Source organism: Theropithecus gelada, chromosome 11 (genome assembly GCF_003255815.1).
Source record: "Theropithecus gelada isolate Dixy chromosome 11, Tgel_1.0, whole genome shotgun sequence".
In the NCBI taxonomy this organism is placed as follows: Eukaryota; Metazoa; Chordata; class Mammalia; order Primates; family Cercopithecidae; genus Theropithecus; species Theropithecus gelada.
In genome coordinates, this window is record NC_037679.1 from 93,136,052 (window position 1) to 93,158,370 (window position 22,319).

The 22,319-nt window shown below is 46.4% G+C and overlaps 1 protein-coding gene across 5 annotated transcripts in view; it reads right to left on the bottom strand.

The window, feature by feature from the left end:
• WIPI2 (WD repeat domain, phosphoinositide interacting 2) overlaps positions 1-21,112 on the bottom strand; it is a 48,140-nt gene extending 27,028 nt beyond the window's left edge. For 2 of the 5 annotated variants that reach the window (XM_025401442.1, XM_025401441.1), the window contains exons 1-3: positions 20,800-21,104; positions 18,125-18,178; positions 11,366-11,448 (exon numbers count right to left, since the gene is read on the bottom strand). In XM_025401442.1, coding sequence (XP_025257227.1) covers positions 11,366-11,448; positions 18,125-18,178; positions 20,800-20,873 — 211 coding nt within the window. In that variant the 5' untranslated portion in view covers positions 20,874-21,104. Of the gene's footprint in view, positions 1-11,365; positions 11,449-17,951; positions 18,179-20,799 lie in introns of all 5 variants that reach the window. The other 3 variants (XM_025401444.1, XM_025401443.1, XM_025401445.1) reach the window with 2 other exon arrangements.
• Between the last annotated feature and the right edge of the window lie 1,207 nt (positions 21,113-22,319).

A 22,319-nucleotide genomic window follows, 5' to 3' on the forward strand; every position in this document is an offset into this window, starting at 1 on the left:
AATCATAATCCCAACAGGCTTTTTTGCAGACAAAGTGGATTTTAAATTTTATATGGAAAGAAAAAGAAACTAGAAAATGCAAAGCTATCCTGAAAAAGAACAAAGTTGAAGACTGACAGACCATTAGAAGAGAACACACAGCCCAGAAACAGACTCTCAGGTATAGGACTGTAAAGCACCAAAGCAATCCCGGGGGGAAGGAAACTCTTCTCAACAAATGATGATGGAATAGGAATCCATTAGGAAAAAAATAACCCTGATTTACACCTCACAACATACATGACAATTAATGAGATGGATTACTGGCTTAAATATAAAAACTTCAGCTTTTATGCATAGTGTTAACTATATAAAGCTTTCACAGAACACACAGGAAAACACCTTCCTGACTCTAGGGTAGGCAAAAGTTTCTTGGACACGGCCTAGAAAGCAAAAACCATAAACGGAAAAAAACAAAACAAAACAAAAACCCATAAATACATAGGACTGCATCAAAATTTAAACCATTTGCTCAAAGAAAGAAAACAGGCAAGCCACCGACGAGGAGAAAATAGTCACAAAACATATCTGACAAAGGACTACTATCCAGAATATGTAAAGAGCTCTAACAACTCTATAATAAAAAGATAAACAACCAAACCTAAAAAGCAACAAAAGACTGGAACAGACATGTCACAGAAGAAGATATACAGATGGCCAACAAGCACATGAAAATGTTCAGCATCATCAGTTACCTGAGAAATTCAAATTAAAACCACGAAGATATCATTACACATACATCAGAAGGGCTAAAAAGAAAAAAACTAATAACATCAAAAGTTGGTGAGGAGGCTGGGTGCTGTGGCTCACGCCTGTAATCCCAGCACTTTAGGAGGTCGAGATGGCCAGATCACTTGAGGTCAGGAGTTCCAGGCCAGCCTGGCCAACACGGTGAAACCCTGTCTCTACTAAAAATACAAAAATTAGCCAGGTGTGGTGGTGAGCATTGTAATCCCAGCTACCTGGGAGGCTGAGGGAGGAGAAACACTTGAACCCCGGAGGTGGAGGTGGTTGCAGTGAGCAGAGATTGTGCACTGCACTCCAGCCTGGGCGACAGAGACAGACTCTATCTCACAAAAAAAAAAAAAAAAAAAAAAAAAAAAAGTTAGTGAGGACGTAGAGCAATCAGAACTCTCATACAGCACTGACGGAACCACAAATGGTATAGTCACTTAGGAGAAGGTTATGGGGGTTTCTTACAAAACTAAACACATACCTACCCAACAATTCCACTACAATATTTATCTAAGATAAGTGAAAATATGTGTCCACTAAAAGACTTGTATGAGAATGTTCACAGTAGCTTTGTTCATAATAGCTAAACTACAAAGAGCCCAGATATCTGTCACGAAGAGAATACATCAACGACTGTCATATATTCACATACTGGGCAAATGAGACAAGATGTGGATAAATCTAAAAAAAATGCAGAGCGAAAGAAACATCATCAAAAGAGTAGATGCTCCGTTCATATCAAGTTCTAGAAAAGACAAAACTAATCTATAGTAGAAAAAAACAGAACACTCGTTGCCTCTTGGGGAATGTTGGCAGAAGGGAGCTGAGACTGGAAGGAAGTGTGAGAGAACTTTCTGGAGTGATGGTAAACCTTGATAGGGTTTCAGTTCACAGAGATGCAGGCATTTGCTAAAGCTCACAGTGTTCACTCAAGATACATGCATTCCACTGCAAGTACATTTTACCTTACAAGAAAAAAACAAACATTGAACTCTACTCAGTATTGAGGAGAAATGTACTGATGCCCATCATCTACCTGGAAACGCCCACACAAAAAATACAGCCAGGTGTGGTGGCTTGTCTGTAATCTCAGCACTCCAGGAGGGTGAGGTGGGAGGATCATTTGAGCCCAGGAGTTTGAGATCAGCCTGGACAACACAGCCAGATCTTGTCCCTATAAAAAAAATCGAAAATTTAGCTGAGCATGGCGGTGCACTCCTGTAGTCTCAGCAACTCTGGAGGCAGAGGCAGGAGAATCGCTTGAGCCCCGGAGGTCAAGGCTGTAGCAAGCTATGATTGCACCACCGCACTCCCAGGCTGGCAGCCTGGGTGACAGAGCTAGAAGCTGTCTCAAAAAAAGAAATAAAAGTAAAAAAAAAAAAATCGATGGGGGTGTGAGGGTGTGTGGGGGTGTGTGTGTGTGTGTGTGTGTGTGTTAGGACAAGTATAGTAAAATGTTAAGGGAAGGGCCAGGCACGATGGCTCACGCCTGTAATCCCAGCACTCTGGGAGGCCGAGATGGGCGGATCACAAGGTCAGGAGATCGAGACCATCCTGGCTAACACGGTGAAACCCTGTCTCTACTAAAAATACAAAAAAGTAGCCGGGTGTGATAGTGGGCGCCTGTAGTTCCAGCTACTCGGGAGGCTGAGGCAGGAGAATGGCGTGAACCCAAGAGGCAGAGCTTGCAGTGAGCTGAGGTTGCGCCACTGCACTCCAGCCTGGGTGACAGAGTGAGACTCGTCTCAAAAAAAAAAAAAAAAAAAAAAGTTAAGGGAAGACTCTAAGTGGTGGATACACAGGTGTTAGCTGTAAAATACTTTCAACTTTTCAGTTTGAAAATTTCCTTTAACAAAATGTTAGAAAGGAAAATGATGTCTTCAGTTGCTTACGTGCAGGTGCTAAGAAGGTAATACCACCAACCATCATTTGGAAATGGTTTTCCTAAAATGTTAATGGGAAAAAGCAGAACTTTCAGAATGTTTTAAACAGGGATGGGAGGATGAAGGCAGAAAAGCTCTTTTTTAACTGCAAATATTCACAAAAGAGAACAGTAAAATGAACCTCCATATACTCACCACCTAATCCAACAAATACTAACTTTCCACCATTTTGCTTCAACGATTTTTTCTTTATTGAAGTTTGGAAGAGAAGCTCCTTCCGACACTCACCCTAAATGCTTCAGAGTAAGCTCCTCTACATAAGAAAGGACACAGGCAAGCATCCTTCCCAGCCCCTGAATGCAAGGGAGGGATTCCTTACATCCAATACACTCCAAGTACTGAAGGTAAAACACGACCCCAAAGTATTAGAGGACCACCTTGGGAAACGTTTTATGTACATGCCGGGAGTAGGAAAAACCCTTTCTAGCATTTAGAAGCCTTACAAAAAAAGACCAATGCATTTGAGTATATAGAAATTCAAGACTTCAGAATGGTGAAAAGAATCATAAACAAGGTCAAAAGGCAAATGACAGTCCAGAAGAAAAATATTTGCAACCCCTAACAAATGGCTAATTTGCTTTAAGTCATTAGGAGATAAATAACTCAACAGAAAAACAGGCAAAGGGCAGAAACAGGTAGTTAAGAAAACAACAGCAGCAGCACATGACTGCATGGAAAAAAAAAAAGAACTCAGTTGGAGTTGATTTAAGAATTATAAATAAAGCCTGGCACAGTGGTTCAGGCCTATATTCTCAGCACTTTGGGAGGCTGAGGCAGGTGGATCACTTGAGGTCAGGAGTTTGACACCAGCCTGGCCAACATGGTGAAATCCCATCTCTACTAAAAAATAAATAAAAAAATTGGATGAGCGTGGTGGCACATGCCTGTGGTCCCAGTTACTAAGGAGGCTGAGGCAGGAGAACTGCTTGAACTCGGGAAGTGCAGGTTGCACGCAGTGAGCCACCTCCTCCTGTGCGGACATGGGCAGCAGCAGAGGCAGGCCAGAAACTAAGTGTCAGGGCCAACCGCAAAGACCAGGTCTCCGTGGATAAGTGGATGGGCTTCATGAGTCTCTAACACCGCTAAAACCATATGATAAACACTGAGTGTTCTGGGGGAAACAGATCTATAACTCTCATCACATTTACACGAGTCAGTAACCAAAAGTAGGAGAGGTGGCTCTGCAAAGGGCAGAGATGAACCACCAATCATTCTGGAGTGAACACATTTTTGTCATTACTTAAGACTAACAGGCCAGGGCCAGGAGCAGTGGCTCCTGCCTGTAATCCCAGCACTTTGGGAAGCTGAGGCGGGTGGATTACCTGAGGTCAGGAGTTCGAAACCAGCCTGGCCAACATGGTGAAACCCCATCTCTACTAAAAATACAAAATGTAGCCAGGCGTGGTGGTGCATGCCTCTAATCGCAGCTACTCGGGAGGCTGAGGCAGGAGAACTGCTTGAACCCAGGAGGCAGCGAGCTGAGATCTTGCCATTGCACTCCAGCCTGGGCGATACAATGAGACTATGTCTCAAAAAAAAAAAAAAGAAAAAAAAAAAACAACTAATAGGCCGGGCACATTGGCTCATACCTGTAAGCCCAGAACTTTAGGAGGCTGAGGCAGGAAGATGGCCTGAGCCCACGAGTTCAAGACCAGCCTCGGCAACACAGTGAGACCCCAACTCTTAAAAAAAAAAAAAAAAAAATTAGCTGGGCGTGGTGTACCTATAGGCCCAGCTATGTGGGAAGGGGGAAGATCACTTGAGCCCGGGAGGTTGAGGCTACAGTGAGCCATGTTGACACCACTGCACTCCAGCATGAGTGACAGAGCGAGACCCTGTGTTTTAAAAACGCAGTAGTAGTAGTGGTGGTGGTGGTAACAGCCATAACACAAAAGGATGCACTTCGCAGTGACACTGAGTTCTACAGACCAATCTGACTAGATCTTTTCAGGAATACACCTTTCAGAAAGCAACCTACTTTTATATATTGCTAGTAGTTTAGGTTTGCTGCCATTTTTCTACCATATTATTTTAAGATGCTCTAATATTTTTCTATTACACTTCACATACAGATGAACTTTCTTATTTTTTATTATTTTTGAGACAGAGTCTTTTCTGTTGCCCAGGCTGGAGCGCAGTGGCACAATCTTGGCTCACTGCAACCTTTGACTCCCAGGTCCAAGTGATTCTCCTGCCTCAGCCTCCCGAGTAGCTGGGATTATAAGAGCGCGCCACCATGTCTGGCTAATTTTTGTATTTTTAGTAGAGGCAGGGTTACACCATGTTGGCCAGGCTGTTCTCGAACTCCTTACCTCAGGTGATCCACCCGCCTCAGCCTCCCAAAGCGTTGGGATTACAGGTGTGAGCCACCACACCCGGCCCAGATGAGCTTTTAAACACATAAATATACATGGAACCCGCATACCCAGAACAATCACTTTCCACTAAACTGAAGTACAAACCTGGCTCAGCCCTCCCATGAAATAACGGTGGACAGTGGATCAGGCTGCTAGGTGAAAGACACCATAAAAATCAAATGAAAGCAAAGAAACCAGACTGCACAGATGTACTGACTCAAGATGACACGTCCCAGGACACCGGTGCCAAGAGGCATTCAGGCTGACACTAAGAAAGGCTAAATATGGCAGGGTGTGGTAGCTCACACCTATAATCCCAGCACTTTGGGAGGCCGAGGCAGGCGGGCCATGAGGTCAGGAGATCGAGACCATCCTGGCTAACATGGTGAAACCCCGTCTCTACTAAAAATACACACACACAAAAATTAGCTGGGTGTGATGGCGCTACTGTAGTCCCAGCTACTCGGGAGGCTGAGGCAGGAGAATGGCGTGAACCCGGGAGGCGGAGCTTGCAGTGAGCTGAGACTGTGCCATTGCACTCCAGCCTGGGTGACAGAGCGAGACTCCAACTCAAAAAAAAAAAAAAAACATGAAAAAAGACAACGGTTGAACGCAAACTCCAGTGATCTCCAGGGTCAAAGGCCTTGCTTTTAGCACTCATTCTAGGTGGCCTTAGCCACCGTTTCTGCCAAACTTCCCTCCTAGAGATTGCCTGACTAAAAGTTAAGAAATTAATTACTTGATTTAAAAAAGAATGTTGCTTTTTGCTTCTGCTGGCGTGGTTTATAGCTGACAACGATGAACCTCCTGGAGTGGGAAGGGAAGAACAAGGCCATGAGATAATTGCTTGAATCCACTTCCACGTGTGCCTGCGGCTCCGCCAGGATGCAAGGTAAGAGCCCAGCATTCCATCACCACAGATTTACGCCAAGAGACGCTCGTGGTTTCTCCTCTGTAGGATCCATTACTATAAATCTCACTGAAATTAATATTCCAACCAATGCACCGCCTGTCAAATAGGACTAACATCAGAAAGCACCATTTCTCAAACCTTAAGACGTAGATGATGGCCCGTAAAGTAAATGATTAGTTTCTTGGCAAAACAGGAAGGTTTGATAAAAGGTGTTATATGTCAACGGCTTCGCTTCCATAATCAACGCAGGCTCTAATCACTTTTGCTGAGCTAAGGAGCAATCTGCTTGTGCTGGGTTTCAGAACTGAATGTTTATGAGATCTGTCTTCCTAGCTCAGAAACCAGCTTAGCAAATGCAAAGAAAACACACAGTGCAGCTTTTGAAAAAAGCCAACTTCTAAACTTTTGTGATCTTTACAAATAATAAACCGATATCCTTCATTTATTTTGCCTAACAGTGTAGGATATTGTTGTAGAATATTTTAGAGAAAAGAACCACATTTTGTGCATTATGTATATTCAAAAAACGAGGATGACAACAAAAATGCACATGGAGAGAGAAAATGATCACGGCCGGGCGCGGTGGCTCAAGCCTGTAATCCCAGCACTTTGGGAGGCCGAGACGGGCGGATCACGAGGTCAGGAGATCGAGACCATCCTGGCTAACAGGGTGAAACCCCGTCTCTATTAAGAAATACAAAAAACTAGCCGGGCGAGGTGGCGGGCGCCTGTAGTCCCAGCTACTCGGGAGGCTGAGGCAGGAGAATGGCGTGAACCCGGGAGGCGGAGCTTGCAGTGAGCTGAGATCCGGCCACTGCACTCCAGCCTGGGCGACAGAGCGATACTCCGTCTCAAAAAAAAAAAAAAAAAAAAAGAAAATGATCACATGAGAGGCTGGGCGCGGTGGCTCACACCTGTAATCCCAGCACCGATCATGAGAGAGGCCGGGCGCGGAGGCTCACGCCTGTAATCCCAGCGCCGATCATATGAGAGGCCGGGCGCGGAGGCTCACGCCTGTAATCCCAGCAATGATCACGAGAGGCCGGGCGTGGAGGCTCACGCCTGTAATCCCAGCAATGATCACGAGAGGCCGGGCGTGGAGGCTCACGCCTGTAATCCCAGCGCTTTGGGAAGCTGAGGTGGGAGGACTGCTTGAGACCAGGAGTTCAAGACCAGCCTACGCAACATAGTAAGACCCTGTTTCTACAAAAATTACAAAAAAATTAGCCATGTGTAGTGGTGCGTGCCTCTGGTCCCAGATAGGAGGCTGAGTGGGGAGGATCACTTGAGTTCAGGAGGTCAAGAGTACAGTGAGCTATGATTATGCCACTGTACTCCAGCCTGGGTGACAGAGCGAGACTCTGTCCCCATATATATATGTATATGAGGTGTCCATAAACGATGAGCAAAGCCTATCTGGCAGCTTCTGCAACTTTCAAGTCCGAAATGATAACACTGATAGTAGAAAATCTATCTTCCAGTACTGCTTGACCAAGCTTTTGTGTGTGTGTGAATTTTCTTTTCTAAGTAAATAAAAGAAGAACAAGTAGTTGTCCATCTTGTTTTTCTCTAAGACCAGCTCTGGCTCATTCTTTCTGTAACAGCCACAGTGAGTGACAGCAAAGATCTGATTTTATGATGGACTGTTAAAGAGTTTTGAGAGTAGAAGTCAATACCGAGTCTGAACTAAATACTGAGACATGAAGAAATATTCTTTCTTGTGAGTCTACCTACAGAAAAATGCTGGAAAACAATCTTGACATTTCACTTAGTAGCCGACCTGTTTTCTAAGAGACATTATCTTATCTACTAAAAAAAAAAAAAAAAAAAAAGGATGTGAAAGAGGAAAGACAGATAACATTCTAGGAATAGAACAACATAATAGCTTCAGTTTATAGTATTAACCCTTGCCGGGCGCGGGGGCTCACGCCTGTAATCCCAGCACTTTGGGAGGCCGAGGCGGGCGGATCACAAGGTCAGGAGATTGAGACCATCCTAACGCGGTGAAACCCTATCTCTACTAAAAATACAAAAAATTAGCCGGGTGTAGTGGCGGGCGCCTGCAGTCCCAGCTACTCGGGAGGCTGAGGCAGGAGAATGGCATGAACCTGGGAGGCAGAGCTTGCAGTGAGCCGAGATCGCGCCATTGCACTCCAGCCTGGGTGACAGAGCAAGACTCCATCGCAAAAAAAAAAAAAACGTATTAACCCTCAAAACATTCTTTGTCCATTTCATCACCTATTTTTAAGGGCCAAGGTTCACTAAGAAGAACACAGAAATTCATGCACCTACCGTACCATGTTGGCCAGTAAACATCCACTCTTTATTTTTATTTATTTATTTATTTATTTATTTATTTATTTATTTGAGACGGAGTCTTGCTCTGTCACCCAGGCTGGAGTGCAGTGGCCGGATCTCAGCTCACTGCAAGCTCCGCCTCCCGGGTTCACGCCATTCTCCTGTCTCAGCCTCCCGAGTAGCTGGGACTACAGGCGCCCGCCACCTCGCCCGGCTAGTTTTTCGTATTTTTTAGTAGAGACGGGGTTTCACCATGTTAGCCAGGATGGTCTCGATCTCCTGACCTCGCGATCCGCCCGTCTCGGCCTCCCAAAGTGCTGGGATTACAGGCTTGAGCCACCATGCCCGGCCTTTTTATTTATTTATTGAGACAGAGTCTCACTGTCACTGAGGATGGAGTGCAGTGGCACAATCTTGGCTCACTGCAACCTCTGCCTCCTGGGTTCAAGTGATTCTCGTGCCTCAGCCTCCCTAGTAGCTGGGATCACAGGTGTGAGCCACCATGCCTGGCTAATTTTTGTGTATTTTCAGTAGAGACAGGGTTTTGCCACATTGGCCAGGCTTGTCTTGAACTCCTGGCCTCATGTGATCCGCCTGCCCTGACCTCACAAAGTGCTGGGATTACAGGCCTGAGCCACTGCGCCCGGCCAATATCCACTCTAAAAGATACTATCAAGACATCCCATTTTGTTCCACTAAAAATCTCTGGGAAATAAGGCACTAGAAGTCAGTAACTAAACTTCAATTTGAGGAAAAGGAAAGACCAGGTTTTGGCATTCTTCCACTCTTTCTAAGCACTGGCCCCCAATAGGGGAAAAAATATTCTGTGTGTTTGAAAACAGATGACTATAGTGACTCCAGCAACAATTTAGTAGCACAATTCAAGTACTTCATCTGGATCTGGACTGAATAGATGTTTTAGTTATTCATAAAAGCCTGGAGACAGGGCTGCCCTCCACTGCAGAAACCCCCCATGGGGAACAATCCTGTGTGCCTCACGTGAAGGCAGCCAGGTGGCAGGGCTTCAGGAAGGCGGGTGGCACCTGGGATAAACAGTCCTGGTTCACACCTATGTTATCACCCAGATCACATCTCCCAGCCTCCATGGCAGAAGAAAGGCTTTTTTGGAAGATTTAGTAAGCACCAGTAGGCAAGTCTAAGGACAAAGAAAGGAGTAAAACCTAAGCCAGCCAGCAGGAGCCATGAGTCAGGGACGCGGATCATGTAAATTCTGCTGCCCCACTCTCTCCCTGCAAAGGGCCTGGGTACTCGCTCTTGGGGGCAGCAACAAGAAAGACACTGCTGGGGAGAATCAGACACATCCCCTCATGGGGGTGAGGGGCACCTGCAGGCTCACCTGCAGAGAGGAGGCCAGGGCCCAGGAGGGAGTCTGAAAGGCCCCACCTGCTGGCGGGCCAGGAGAACGCCATAATTTCAAGTCACCGGCCGGGCGCGGTGGCTCACGCCTGTAATCCCTGCACTTTGGGAGGCCGAGGCGGGCGGATCACGAGGTCAGGAGATCGAGACCATCCTGGCTAACAAGGTGAAACCCCGTCTCTACTAAAATGCAAAAAAAATTAGCCAGGCGCGGTGGCGGGCGCCTGTAGTCCCAGCCACTCGGGAGGCTGAGGCAGGAGAATGGCGCGAACCCGGGAGGCGGAGCTTGCAGTGAGCCGAGATGGTGCCACTGCACTCCAGCCTGGGGGACAGAGTGAAGACTCCGCCTCAAAAAAAAAAAAAAAAAAATTTCAAGTCACCAGCACAAGTTCAGAATTGCTGGAACCCAGGGGAGACAGAGGGTGTGGTGAGCCAAGATGGCACCACTGCACTCCAGCCTGGGCAGTAAGAGTGAAACTCCGTTTCAAAAAAAACCAAAAAAGACTGCACAGAACCTACGCACACACAAATAAGCACAAGGAGGACTGGAGAGTGTGCCCAGGAGGGGTGGATGTCAACATCCTGGCTGTGATATTACACTGGGGCTTTGCGAGATGTTACCATTGGGAAGAACAGGATAAAGGATGCAAGGGACCTGTATTATTTCCTACAACTACATGTGAATCCATAAATATCTTAATTAAAAATTACACATGTGGAAAGAGTCCAAAGCTTCCCGTCACAGTCTCCATCATGGGGTTTACTTAGCAAATACCATTTTTGCACACTGTTAAGTACACATATACATAATCTCTAACCCCCGCAATAATCTTATAGATGTGCATTATTTCTGTTTCGCAAAAAATAAAAGAAACTGAGCCCAGAGATGAAGGACTCCATCTAGAACCACACAAAATATGAGCAAGAGGCCAAAGCGCATGGCCTCCCGCTGTTCCATGCGCCTCTCTAACATGTGGGCCACTTCAAGGCTGTAAAATGCCAATGTGAGAAAACAAATTGTTCCTACAGGGGCTGTAAAATTTTCAATTTTCTGGAAGCCCTTTATGATAGTAATCTAGACGGTTTAAATGGCATTAAAAAGGGAGAGAAGTCAGCTGGGCGCGGTGGCTCACGCCTGTAATCCCAGCACTTTGGGAGGCCAAGGCAGGCAGATCATGATGTCAGGAGATTGAGACCATCCTGGCTAACACGCTGAAACCCCATCTCTACTAAAAATACAAAAAAATTAGCCAGGCGTGGTGGGCGCCTGTAGTCCCAGCTACTCGGGAGGCTGAGGCAGGAGAATGGCGTGAACCTGGGAGGCAGAGCTTGCAGTGAGCCGAGATCGCGCCACTGCACTCCAGCCTGGGTGACAGAGCCAGACTCCGTCTTAAAAAAAAAAAAAAACAAACAAACAGTGGGGGGAGAAGTTACAGACCAGTACATATGGTATGAGCTCATGTACTGAAGACCCTCGTGAACACAGCTCCCTCGGTATCTGCACTCCTATGTAGGCAAATGCACAGATCGGGGCAGACCGCTACAGGTATCACCAGTTGCCACCTCTTGGAGAGATGAAGGCAGAAGCAGAGGACTGGTCAGAGGGTGTTTGGACTTCAACCACAGTGTCTGAATTTTAGACCGCATTCCAATTCAACTTTTTTTTTTTTTTAAAGAAGGGGAAAAATAAAGCAAACACTTACTGCATTCATAGATCTGTTCCAGCTTATCCACAGAAGAAAGGGAGAAAAATTTATAACCGGACTTACTACCAACAGCTAGGGACCTGCAAAAAAGCCAAATTCAGAAATAAGAGCTGATACGTGCAGACAGTGACAATGTAGATAACTAGCTCCCACATTCCCAGCGATTTCCCAGCAAGTTCCCCTCATGCTCACCACAAGTCAGCACAGAGCAAATCATTTCATACTGTTTGTATCAAGTGCTTGGCATAGGAAGATGCCACAAGGTCAATAAAATAGACAATATTATTACTTAAATCCTATAAAACTTTTCTGAGGCTGGATGTGGTGGCTCATGCCTGTAATCCCAACACTTTGGGAGGCCGAGGCAGGAGGACTGCTTGAGCCCAGGAGTTCAAGATTAGCCTGGGCAAAATACTGAGACTCCATCTCTACAAAAATAACAATAAAAATAAAACAATTAGCTAGGCATGGTGGTGCCCTTGTAGTCCCAGGGAGCTACTTGGGAGGCTGAGGTGGGAGGACTGCGTGAGCCCAGGACTGGGGGCTGAGGCTGCAGCGAGCTAAGATCGATCCTGCTACTGCACTCCAGTCTGGGAGACGGAGCGAGAGACTGTCTCAAGAAAAGAAACCAAGAAACTTTTTCTGGAGCTCTAACATACAGCATAGTAACTGTAGTTGATAATACCGTATCATGTACTTGAAATGTGCTGAGACAGCAGATCTTAAGTGTGCTTATCACAAAAACGTAACTATTTGAGGTGATACATATGTTAATTAACTTGACTGTGGTGATCACTTCAAAAGGCATGTGTATATAAACATCACACTGTATACCTTAAACAGATACAATTTTAATTATACCTCAATAAAGTGGAGGGAAAATTAAAATAAAAATACCAAAAAACAAACTCTATACAATTTTAAATATAAGTTTGGGATATAAGCACAAGTAATCAGCCTTACTGTTTCCCTCGAAACATACTGGGGTTTCTCAAGTGGTCTGATATATACACACAGTATACGTCAGAGTATGAGAGTTAAGCAAGCTGGTCAGGTGCAGTGGCTCACGCCTGTAATCCCAGCACTTTGGGAGGTCAAGGGGGCAGACTACTTGAGGTCAGGAATTCGAGACCAGCCTGGCCAGCATGGCAAAACCCTGTCTCTACTAAAAACACAAAAATCAGTCAGGCATGGTGGTAGGCACCTGTAATCCCAGCTACTTGGGAGGCTGAGGCAGGAGAATTGCTTGAACCTGGGAGGAGGTGGCTGCAGTGAGTAGAGATTGCGCCACTGCACTCCAGTCTGGGTGACAGAGCGAAACTCCATTAAAAAAAAAAAAAAAAAAAGTTAAGTAAGCCAATTTTCTAAAAATTTTTTTTTTTTTTTTTTTTTGAGACGGAGTCTCACTCTGTCGCCCAGGCAGGAGTGCAGTGACGCCATCTCGGCTCACTGCAAGCTCTGCCTCCCTGGTTCACGCCATTCTCCTGCCTCAGCCTCCTGAGTAGCTGGGACTACAGGCGCCCGCCACCATGCCCAGCTAATTTTTTTTTGTATTTTTAGTAGAGACGGGGTTTCACCGTGTTAGCCAGGATGGTCTCGATCTCCTGACCTTATGATCCGCCCGCCTTGGCCTCCCAAAGTGCTGGGATTACAGGTGTGAGCCACCGCGCCCGGCCTAATTTTCTAAATTTTAAACAAAGGTATTTACAATCGAGGTGGACGCAGGCATCTCTCTGTGCTTCTGCAGGCCTTTAACACCCGTGACTCCATCCCCTACGCTGTGCCATGGCTGAGCAGTGCGTTGGAAACGAAACAGACTCAAAAGCTACCTTAGAGTCTGGAATCAAAGGCCCCATCGTTGGCTTACAAGGAAAAAGCAGAGGACTGGTTTGATGGCCTTGCGTTTATGATTCCATATTCATCACCCAACACCACCGCTTCTGCAAGGAGGCTCAAGGAACCCACAGTTCAGCAGTCCCTCCCAGCAGGGGCCTCAGGGACACCACAGAAGGGGTTTCCTCATCAAAAAAGTGCCTCTCCAGAACCCAGCTGACCAAAGAAAGCAAAACAAGAAGCAAGTCCAGCAAGCAAAAGAAAGATGAGCGAATGAGCAGGAAGCACTGGGGTATGGAGGAATCAGATACCAGGATCACTTTTAACACCTGGGAGAACATGAAAACGAGTAGGTAAAACAGAAGGCTGAAACAGGGAAAGGGGATGTTTCACACTGAGTATTTGTACCCCAAGACAGGATCAGGGCTATTTTAATGATCATGTCATTTATTACAAACTTGAGATTTACAACTACTCTTTCACATATATGTGGAAGAAATGTATTCCAAGAAGGGAGTTACTGTAATCAGTATTAATCTGTAAAATCACACTGATTCATCTTAGAAGTATAAAAAGAACAGAAACAAAACTCTACCAGCTCATATAATTTTTCCTCGCAAAATTTTTTTGCTTTACTATACTGAATTAGTTGTATCAATTGTTTTATTAATGAAATAATTAGGTATTATTACCTGTAAATATTTTGAAAATTAATAAAAGAACCAAGAAGAATACAGTAATATCCCCAGGCTAAAAATAAAACAAAATCTCAGCAACCCAGAACTTTTGGGAAACTGATGTTCAGGAAAATATTTTCCAGATAACTAAGGGTTACTATTTTAAGCATGACTCCCGCATTCCCAATTTCTGATTAAAAAAACAAATTGTTCTTAAATTGTATACCTTCCTGCGTCCTTAAAACAAGGGAAGACAAGTTCTTTTGAGTTGAGGGTTTGGTATCAAACAGCCAGACTGTAGTGCTGAGTTTATTTTATTTTATTTTTTGAGATGGAGTCTCGCTCTGTCACCCAGGCTGGAGTGCAGTGTTGCGATCTCAGCTCACTGAAACTTCTGCCTCCTGGGTTCAGTCAATTCTCCTGCCTCAGTCTCCTAAGTAGCTGGGATTACAGGCACCTGCCACCACCACGCTTGGCTAATTTTTATATTTTTAGTAGAGATGGGGTTTCACCATATTGGCCAGCTGGTCTTGAACTCCTGACCTCAGGTGATCCACCTGCCTTGGCCTCCCAAAGTGCTGGGATTATAGGCGTGAGCCACCACGCCCGGCCTGTAGCGCTGAGTTTATAAAACTATTTTTCTATCTCTCGTTTTGCCGACAGTTATCACTTTTCCTTGTGACCATCCTACCATCATTAGCAGCCCCTGTCCTTTCTAATTTCTTGGTGACTTGGAAAGTAAATCACCAAGCTTATTAGCATTATGTATAAAATGAGCTTGTGGGGCGGGGGGACTTCTCCCACGGGCAAAATTAACGAGTCTTCGTCCCTGATCCTTGGGTTAGACATCCCAGGTCTCTGCTGTGCTCCCTACACACGGAATTTGTTAAAACTGGACTCTGCCAATCTAGCTCAGATATTTGGAAGCTGATGTAGGATATTAAATACCTCAGCTAGAAGTTTAACTCCATGGTTTATAAAACTGTGCATTCCAGTCAGTTAAGAAAGGGAAACAAAAATATTCCAAATATTTTTCGAGATGTATATATACCATAGTATGAGGACACTTTATTGTAAAGATAAGTTTTTTTTTTTTTTTAGATGGAGTTTCGCTCTGTCATCCAGGCTGGAGTGCAGCGGCACAATCTCGGCTCACTGGAACCTCCACCTCCTGGGTTCAAGCGATTCTCCTGCCTCAGCCTCCCAGGTAGCTTGGATTAGAGGTATGCACCACCATGCCCAGCTAATTTTTTGTATTTAGTAGAGATGGGGTTTCACTATGTTGGTCAGGCTGGTCTCGAACTCCTGACCTCAGGTGATCCACCTGCCTCAGCCTCCCAAAGTGCTGGGATTACAAATGTAAGCCACCATGCCCGGCAAAAGTTTTTTTTTTTTTTTTTTTTTTTGAGACGGAGTCTTGCTCTGTCGCCCAGGCTAGAGTGCAGTGGCGCTATCTCAACTCACTGCAACCTCCGCCTCCTGGTTCAAATGATTCTCCTGCCTCAGCCTCCTGAGCAGCTGGGATCACAGGCACCCACCATCGCACCTGGCTAATTTTTGTATTTTTAGTAGAGACGGGGTTTCACCATCTTGGCCAGGCTGGTATCAAACTCCTGACCTCGTGATCCACCTGCCTTGCCTTTCCAAAGTGCTGGGATTACAGGCATGACCACCGCACCCGGCCTAGATGAGTATGTTTAAAGAATGGTATTAAATATAAATGTGATTGATATTTTTGTCTCAACATCAACAATCAAGTTCTACAACCCTTTGGAGATTTTGCCTTAAACAATTTCAAAATTGACCTGACCATAAAATGGCAGACATATTAATGGGAGAGGCAGAGCAACAGGTAAGTATGAGATTTTTCCCTAATACACAGTTTTATTGCCAAAAAGTGTTTATTTATTTATTGTTAAGTCAACAGAGTGGGTTTTTTTTTTTTTTTTGAGACAGGGTCTCACGCTGCCACCCAGGCTGCAGCGCAGTGGTGTGATCTCGCCTTACTGCAGCCCCAACCTCCTGGGCTCAAGGGATCTTCCCATCTCAGCCTCCCGAGTAGCTGGGACCACAGGCGCGTGCCACCACACCTGGCTAATTTTTGTGTTTTGTGTAGAGTCGAGGTCTCCCCATGTTGCCCAACCTGGTCTTTAACTCCTGAACTCAAGGGATCTTCCCACCTTGGCCTTGCAAAGTGCCAGGATTACAGGCGTGAGTCACTGTGCCTGTCCCCATCAGTGGGCTCTTTCATTGACAAAGGGGAAAACTAGCAAATCATAACCAAATATGTATTGGTTCAATCCCCCATTTTGCCACTATTCCTCACCTTCAACTGTGCCTGGTGCCCAAACCCAGAGACCAGACCTGTCCTTTGCCAGGGAAGGACAGAGTCACTGCATTTTAAACACACTTGAAACCCATCCTCCTCATTTCACACCTGCACAACTCCGCCTCTGGAGCCCTGGACTGCCCATTCCCGAGCCTGTCGGGGATTCTGCAGTTTAAACTACGTTGGTTCTCTGCTTTCTTCACTAGCAATTTTAGATCCCACTTCCTTTACCACTCGCTAGCTTCCAAATTGGCTAATATCGCCTTTCTCATTCTTTCTATCCTATGAATTTAAGCCTTTTAAAATATCTTTTTGAGGCCAAGGGTGGTAGCTTGCGTCTGCAATCTCAGCTACCCAGGTAGGAGGATCACTTGAAGCCAGGAGTTTGAGACCAGTCGGGGCAACAAAGTGAAACCCCGTCTCTACTAAAATAAAAAATTAAGAAATGTTTAAAATTAGAAAATATATTTTTTTGGCATTTTACTGATTAACATTTTATTAGGGTCTGGGGATGGAACCAAAATAAATGCTTATGTTTGATCCATCATTTTTAACTGAAAGTCTCTGTCAATGAATTGAAACTTGAACATTCAACATCAAAAAGACAGTGACTGCCACTCAAAAATGAAGATGTGAGTCAGATTTTTTGCTTTTCTTCCTTTTCTCCCCCATCCCTAATTGTCAGTCCATAAAGATTCTCCTTCTTCATCCTCTTTGCAGAGAAGCCATACTTGATTGCGAGCTTAGGTGGATACAGCCCGACACTGTAAACCAAAAGCAACCTCAACTGTAGTTGCCAGCCCAGACCTGGTAGGGCCTGGTAGGCCCTGGTGCCGTCTCTTTTAGGGCTATGGACAGCCCACCCCTATCCCCACTCCACCTCACATCCTCCACCTCCACATCCCTGCAGCCTTTCCAACTCATCAGTATCCCAAGTAGAGCTCTCTCCTCCTTGGCTTCTTCACCACGATGTTATCACATACACTTGGAACCCAAGCCAGAAACTGGGTGACATCTAAGTTCTCCCTTGGCTGCAGGACGCATGCCCTGTGGGTCACACAAGTCCTGACGGCGAGTCAGTCTCCTTCTCACTGGTCACTGCTGTTGGACAATATCTTCCTAAGTCACCCTCTGCCCTCCTCAAACATATCCTTTGCAAAGCAGGCAGAATGACTTAAAACTTTAAGGGTGAAGGATCTTAAAAACCATCTTTAGGCCGGGAACAATGGCTCATGCCTGTAATCCCAATACTTCGGAGGCCGAGGCAGGAAGATCGCTTGAGGCCAGGAGTTCAAGACCAGCCTGGTCAACACAGCAAGACCTTGTGCCTACAAAAACTATAAAAAAAAAAGAATTAGCCAGGTGTGGGGCTCATGCCTGTAGTCCCGGTTTCTCGGGAGGCTGAGGCAGGAGGACCGCTTGAGCCCAGGAATTCAAAGTTGCAGTGAGCTATGATCATTATAATTGTGCCACTGCACTTCCAACTGTGCAACAGCGAGACTCCATCTCAAAAACAAAAACCCTTGATTTACAGATGAACCAAGAGAACAGAGCAGTACCTTCCCAGGACAATGAGCATAACCTAGAAGAGACATGGTGGAAGAACATAACAGGTTTCTCCTACTGTCTCCAGACACTTCATAACATCCATTCTACAAACACAAGACTTGGAGAGTCAAGTCCCTTTCTTCATTCCATCCCTTTTAGACATGGTGTTTAAAACAGACATTGCTACATCACTAACTTCCCACAAGCTGTGGTGTCCACTGGAAAAATGCAGTCCTTGGTATTTCCATTTCAGATTCAAGTGATCCTCTGCCACTTATTAACTGGTTCACTTCAATTTCAAAAAGCCAAAAAGTCCTCTAACATAAGCCTTCCGAGGTGATACTTTTAGAAACCAGGGTTGGAACTAACCAGACAACAGTGCGACGGCCAAGACCAGCTGCTCTTGATGCCCTTTTCACTTCTCTAGGTAAAAAAAACAAAACAAAACAAAAAACAGATGGTAAAAAACAAATAAAATGTATGCACACTTTTAGGACAAGAATCATGAAAAAGTACGACATTGGAAATCATATTACCAGTACAAGGAGAAAGGCAGGACAGTTATAGTTTGGCATGTAACGAATACAAAAAGAATTTAAAAGACAAAAAAAAGGGAAATGATCCTATAACATATATATATTCCAGTAAGTGAACTGGCTTCCAAAGTTTCTCACTCAATACAGTAAATGTGAGTTCTAGATGGACATTCTTTCTCTTGCTAAAAATTGTGCTCCTCAATAAATTCTAGAGATTAAGAAGGAAAAGGTATAAGCCATAAAAGCTCTCTCCGGGAACTTCTATTTCTTCCAAGTGTAGATTTAAAACAAATTACAGTCATTTTAGCCCAGTCAACTTCTAGTATAATCCTAGCTTACTATTCATTCCAATTTAGGTTTACACTACATCAAGGTCTCTCTGGCAAGTCAAAGTTATGAAATCTCACAAGTAACAGAAATTTCTTGAACTGTAATAACTTCAGGGAGCATAGAGAAGTGGGTAAGTGTGAAAATGTCCTAGTTCAGGCCAGAGTGACACTCTCCTGTGACACAGGGAACATGGCAGTCCAGCTGAAGTAACAGCAAAAGAGAATGCTTTTCTATATTTGATTTCATTCTGACAGAAATAATTAATGAAAAACTGAAAGAGTGGCCGACAATGTTTTGGAAACTCTCTAATTTATACATGGCATAAACCCCTTTACTACTACCATTTCTTACTAGTCTCCAAATACTGTGGGCTTGGGCTTAAAAGCGAAATTAGAATTGGGTTGTGATGTCCTTTTCCCTATCTGGATTAAGATAGTCTATTACACTTCAACTGCAACAGGTTGTCTGAATTGTTTGTTGTTCTGGCTTTTGGTCACACAGAACACTACAGTACTTGGGAGTTTTAATCTTTATACGTTGTTATGCTATTATTTCTAAATTCACTGTCTTCAGAATTCTACTCTGTAAATAGAAAAAAAAACAGCATGGCAGAGCAGAAAGAACACTGGAAGAGAACTCAGGAGGCTAGATTCTACTCCTGCCCCCACTCCACTATTAACCAATTCGAAGACCCAGGCCAGCTTGGAGCCTTTCGGAAGGATTTCCTCATCTCTAGTTGGATGAGGTGATTTGCCCCTTCCGATTATCAATGCAGTCCCACTGTGCGACTGTCTTCACAGCTTTGGTGAGCTGCTACTGAGCGCCTCCTGTACACCACTCACTGGGTGTTGGCCATTCTACAATTCACTTTTAATTTCCTAAAGAGTCTCATTTTTTGCTTTCTTAATTCCACTCAGCTAGTAACAACTCAATCAATGACTTAGTAAGATGCCAAATGACCCACTCCTCCTTCTCTTTCCTCACTTCCTGTTACTCACTTCCAAGATGGCTCTCCTCCCTGCCAACCCCATAACTCATCCTTCTCTCTCCAGAAAGCTCGCTCATCTATTAACCATCCCCACAAGCCCTCCTCCCAGGCAGCATCCAACCCGTATCAGTGTGGACAAACAGCGTTCCGAATGCATGGGCTGTATGGGCTGGCCTTAAGGCCTTCTCTTGCCCAGAGGATGACCCGCCCCGTGGAGCTCTGAGACTCCTGGGGCACTGGTCTGTAACGCCTCTCTTGGCTCGGTTTCTCCCTAGCTAGGTCAGACACCAAGGTTATTGCTAAGTTTGTTACTTGCTGCAGAAGACATCAAAGTTACCTCCCAAAAAGAACAGTGAGGGCCGGGCACGGTGGCTCACACCTGCAATCCCAGCACTTCGGGAGGCTGAGGTGGGCGGATCACTTTGAGGTCAGGAATTCCAGACCAGCCTGACCAACATGGTGAAACCCTGTCTCTACTACAAATACAAAAAAGTTAGCTGGGCCCAGGGGCGCGTGCCTGTAGTCTCAGCTACTTGGGAGGCTGAGGCAGGAGAATCGCCTGAACCCAGGAGACGGAGCTTGCAGTGAGCTGTGATCGCACCACCGCACTCCAGCCTGGGCAACAGAGCAAGACTCCGTCTCAAAACAAAACAAATCCCAAAAAACAAAAACAAAGAAAAAAAAAAAACAGTGAGAAACGAAGAAAAGAAAATCAAGAGAGAGAGAAGGGACCTTAAGACGATGAAGAGACAAGGAGAAGGGCCTGATTCAAAGGAGAGTGAGTGGGAGACGCTGAGCAAAAAGCGGGCAGAGAGGAGAGGAGAGGAAGCGACCCACTCCCAGCGCTCCACAGGCGGCCAAGACAAGTCAAGCCCCAAAGTTCGGCCCCAACTTTGCGAGAAGTAGTGAGGTCTGAAGCCAGGGGGCCTCCCCGCAAGACGGTGAAAGCAGGTCCCCTCTCCACCACCTCTCCCGCTCCGGGGCCGCAGCTCCAGGCCAGGGCCCGAGGGTCTCCCTGGAGGGCGCCCCTCCCTGCGCGCCCCGGGCCCGCCCCCTGGGACGCCTCTGCCCGCCTTGGCCCGCAGGCAGGCCAAGCCTGCGACCCCGCCGAGCTTGGCAGCGAGGCCCTCCCCCTAGCACGGGTCCGACCGTGGCCTCACCCCGACCCAGACCCCCGACCCCGGCCTTACGTGATGTCCTGGTTAAAGTTGGCGAAGAGCAGCTGGCCGGCGCCGGCCTCCCCGCTCTGGCTCGCCAGGTTCATGGCTGGGCGCGCGGCGAGTGGGCCCGGCCGGGGAGGGCGCGCGCGCGAGGGCGGGTCAGGCTGCACTCAGGGTCGGCGCCGGGCCCCGCTAGCCGCCTGGGTCGCCGCCACTCGCCGCCCTAGGATCAACCGCCGCCTCATCACGTCCCCGCTCTTGTTTATGCTCCGGAGCCGGGGCGCCCGCTGCGCCTGCGCGCCCCGCCCCCGCGACGCACGGCCTCGCGCGGCGCAGTCGCACTGCGGAGGCCCCGCCCCCTCACCTCCTGCCTAGGCTTGGGTTCCGGTGGATCACGCACGCGTGGGGACGCGTTGGGGCCCGCGGGGTCCGGCTGAGGGCGTGCCGCGGCCGCGCATGCGCATGGGGCAGAGCGGGCGGGAGTGTTTTCTTCGTACCCTCCTCTTAATAATACTCAATGGCCCGGCACGGTGGCTCACGCCTGTAATCCCAGCATTTCGGGAGGCCGCGGCGGGCGGATCACCTAAGATCAGAAGTTCGAGAGCAGCCTGGCCAAAATGGTGAAACCCTGTCTCTACTAAAAATGCAAGAAAAATTAGCCGGGCTTGGTGGTGCACGCCTGTAATCCCAGCTACTCGGGAGGCTGAGGAAAGATAATCGCTTGAATCCAGGAGGCGGAGATTGCAGTGAGCCGAGTTCGTGCCACTGCACTCCATCCAACCTGGGCGATACAGCGAGACTCTGTCTCTAAAAAAAAAAAAAAAAAAAAAACTCAATGGGCCCTCCATGTGCCAATCACTGTGCTGAATGCTTCTGCGCATTACCTTATCATTTTATTATTTTTAAAGACAAGGTCTCGCGCTGTTGCCCAGCCTGGAGTGCAGAGGCTCAATCACAACTCACTGCAGCCTCAAACTCACAGGCTCAAGCAAGCCTCCCACCTCAGCCTCCCAAGTAGCTGGGACCACAAGCACATGCCACCACACTCTGATAACTTTTAAATTTTTTGTAGAGATAGGGGGAGGGGCGGGGGGTCTTACTATGTTGCCTAGGCTGGTCTCGAATTCCTGGCCTCAAGTGATGCTCCCACCTTGGCTTACCAAAGCCCTGGGATTACAAATGTGAGCCACTGTGCCCGGCCACATTATCTTATTTGATGCCCATTACAATCCTATGTAGAGAATAGTACATCTTTATTTTACAGATTTGAAAATTGAGGCTCAGAAATAATTATTTGCCAAGCACTAGATCTGAGACTGGAAACGTCCTTGTTTCTCTGAGGTCCATACTGTCTGGGTTCCTGGGACAGAATCTTCCCTTAAATTTATTCATTCATTCAACAGTATTTAGGACGAACCTCTCATGTGAACTAAATAGGCTTCCTCCTTTCCCTCAGAGAAGTTATAATGGGGAGATATTTAAATATAATTAGAAGGTCGGGTGCAATGGCTCTTACCTGTAATCCCAGCACTTTGGAAGGCTGAGGCAGG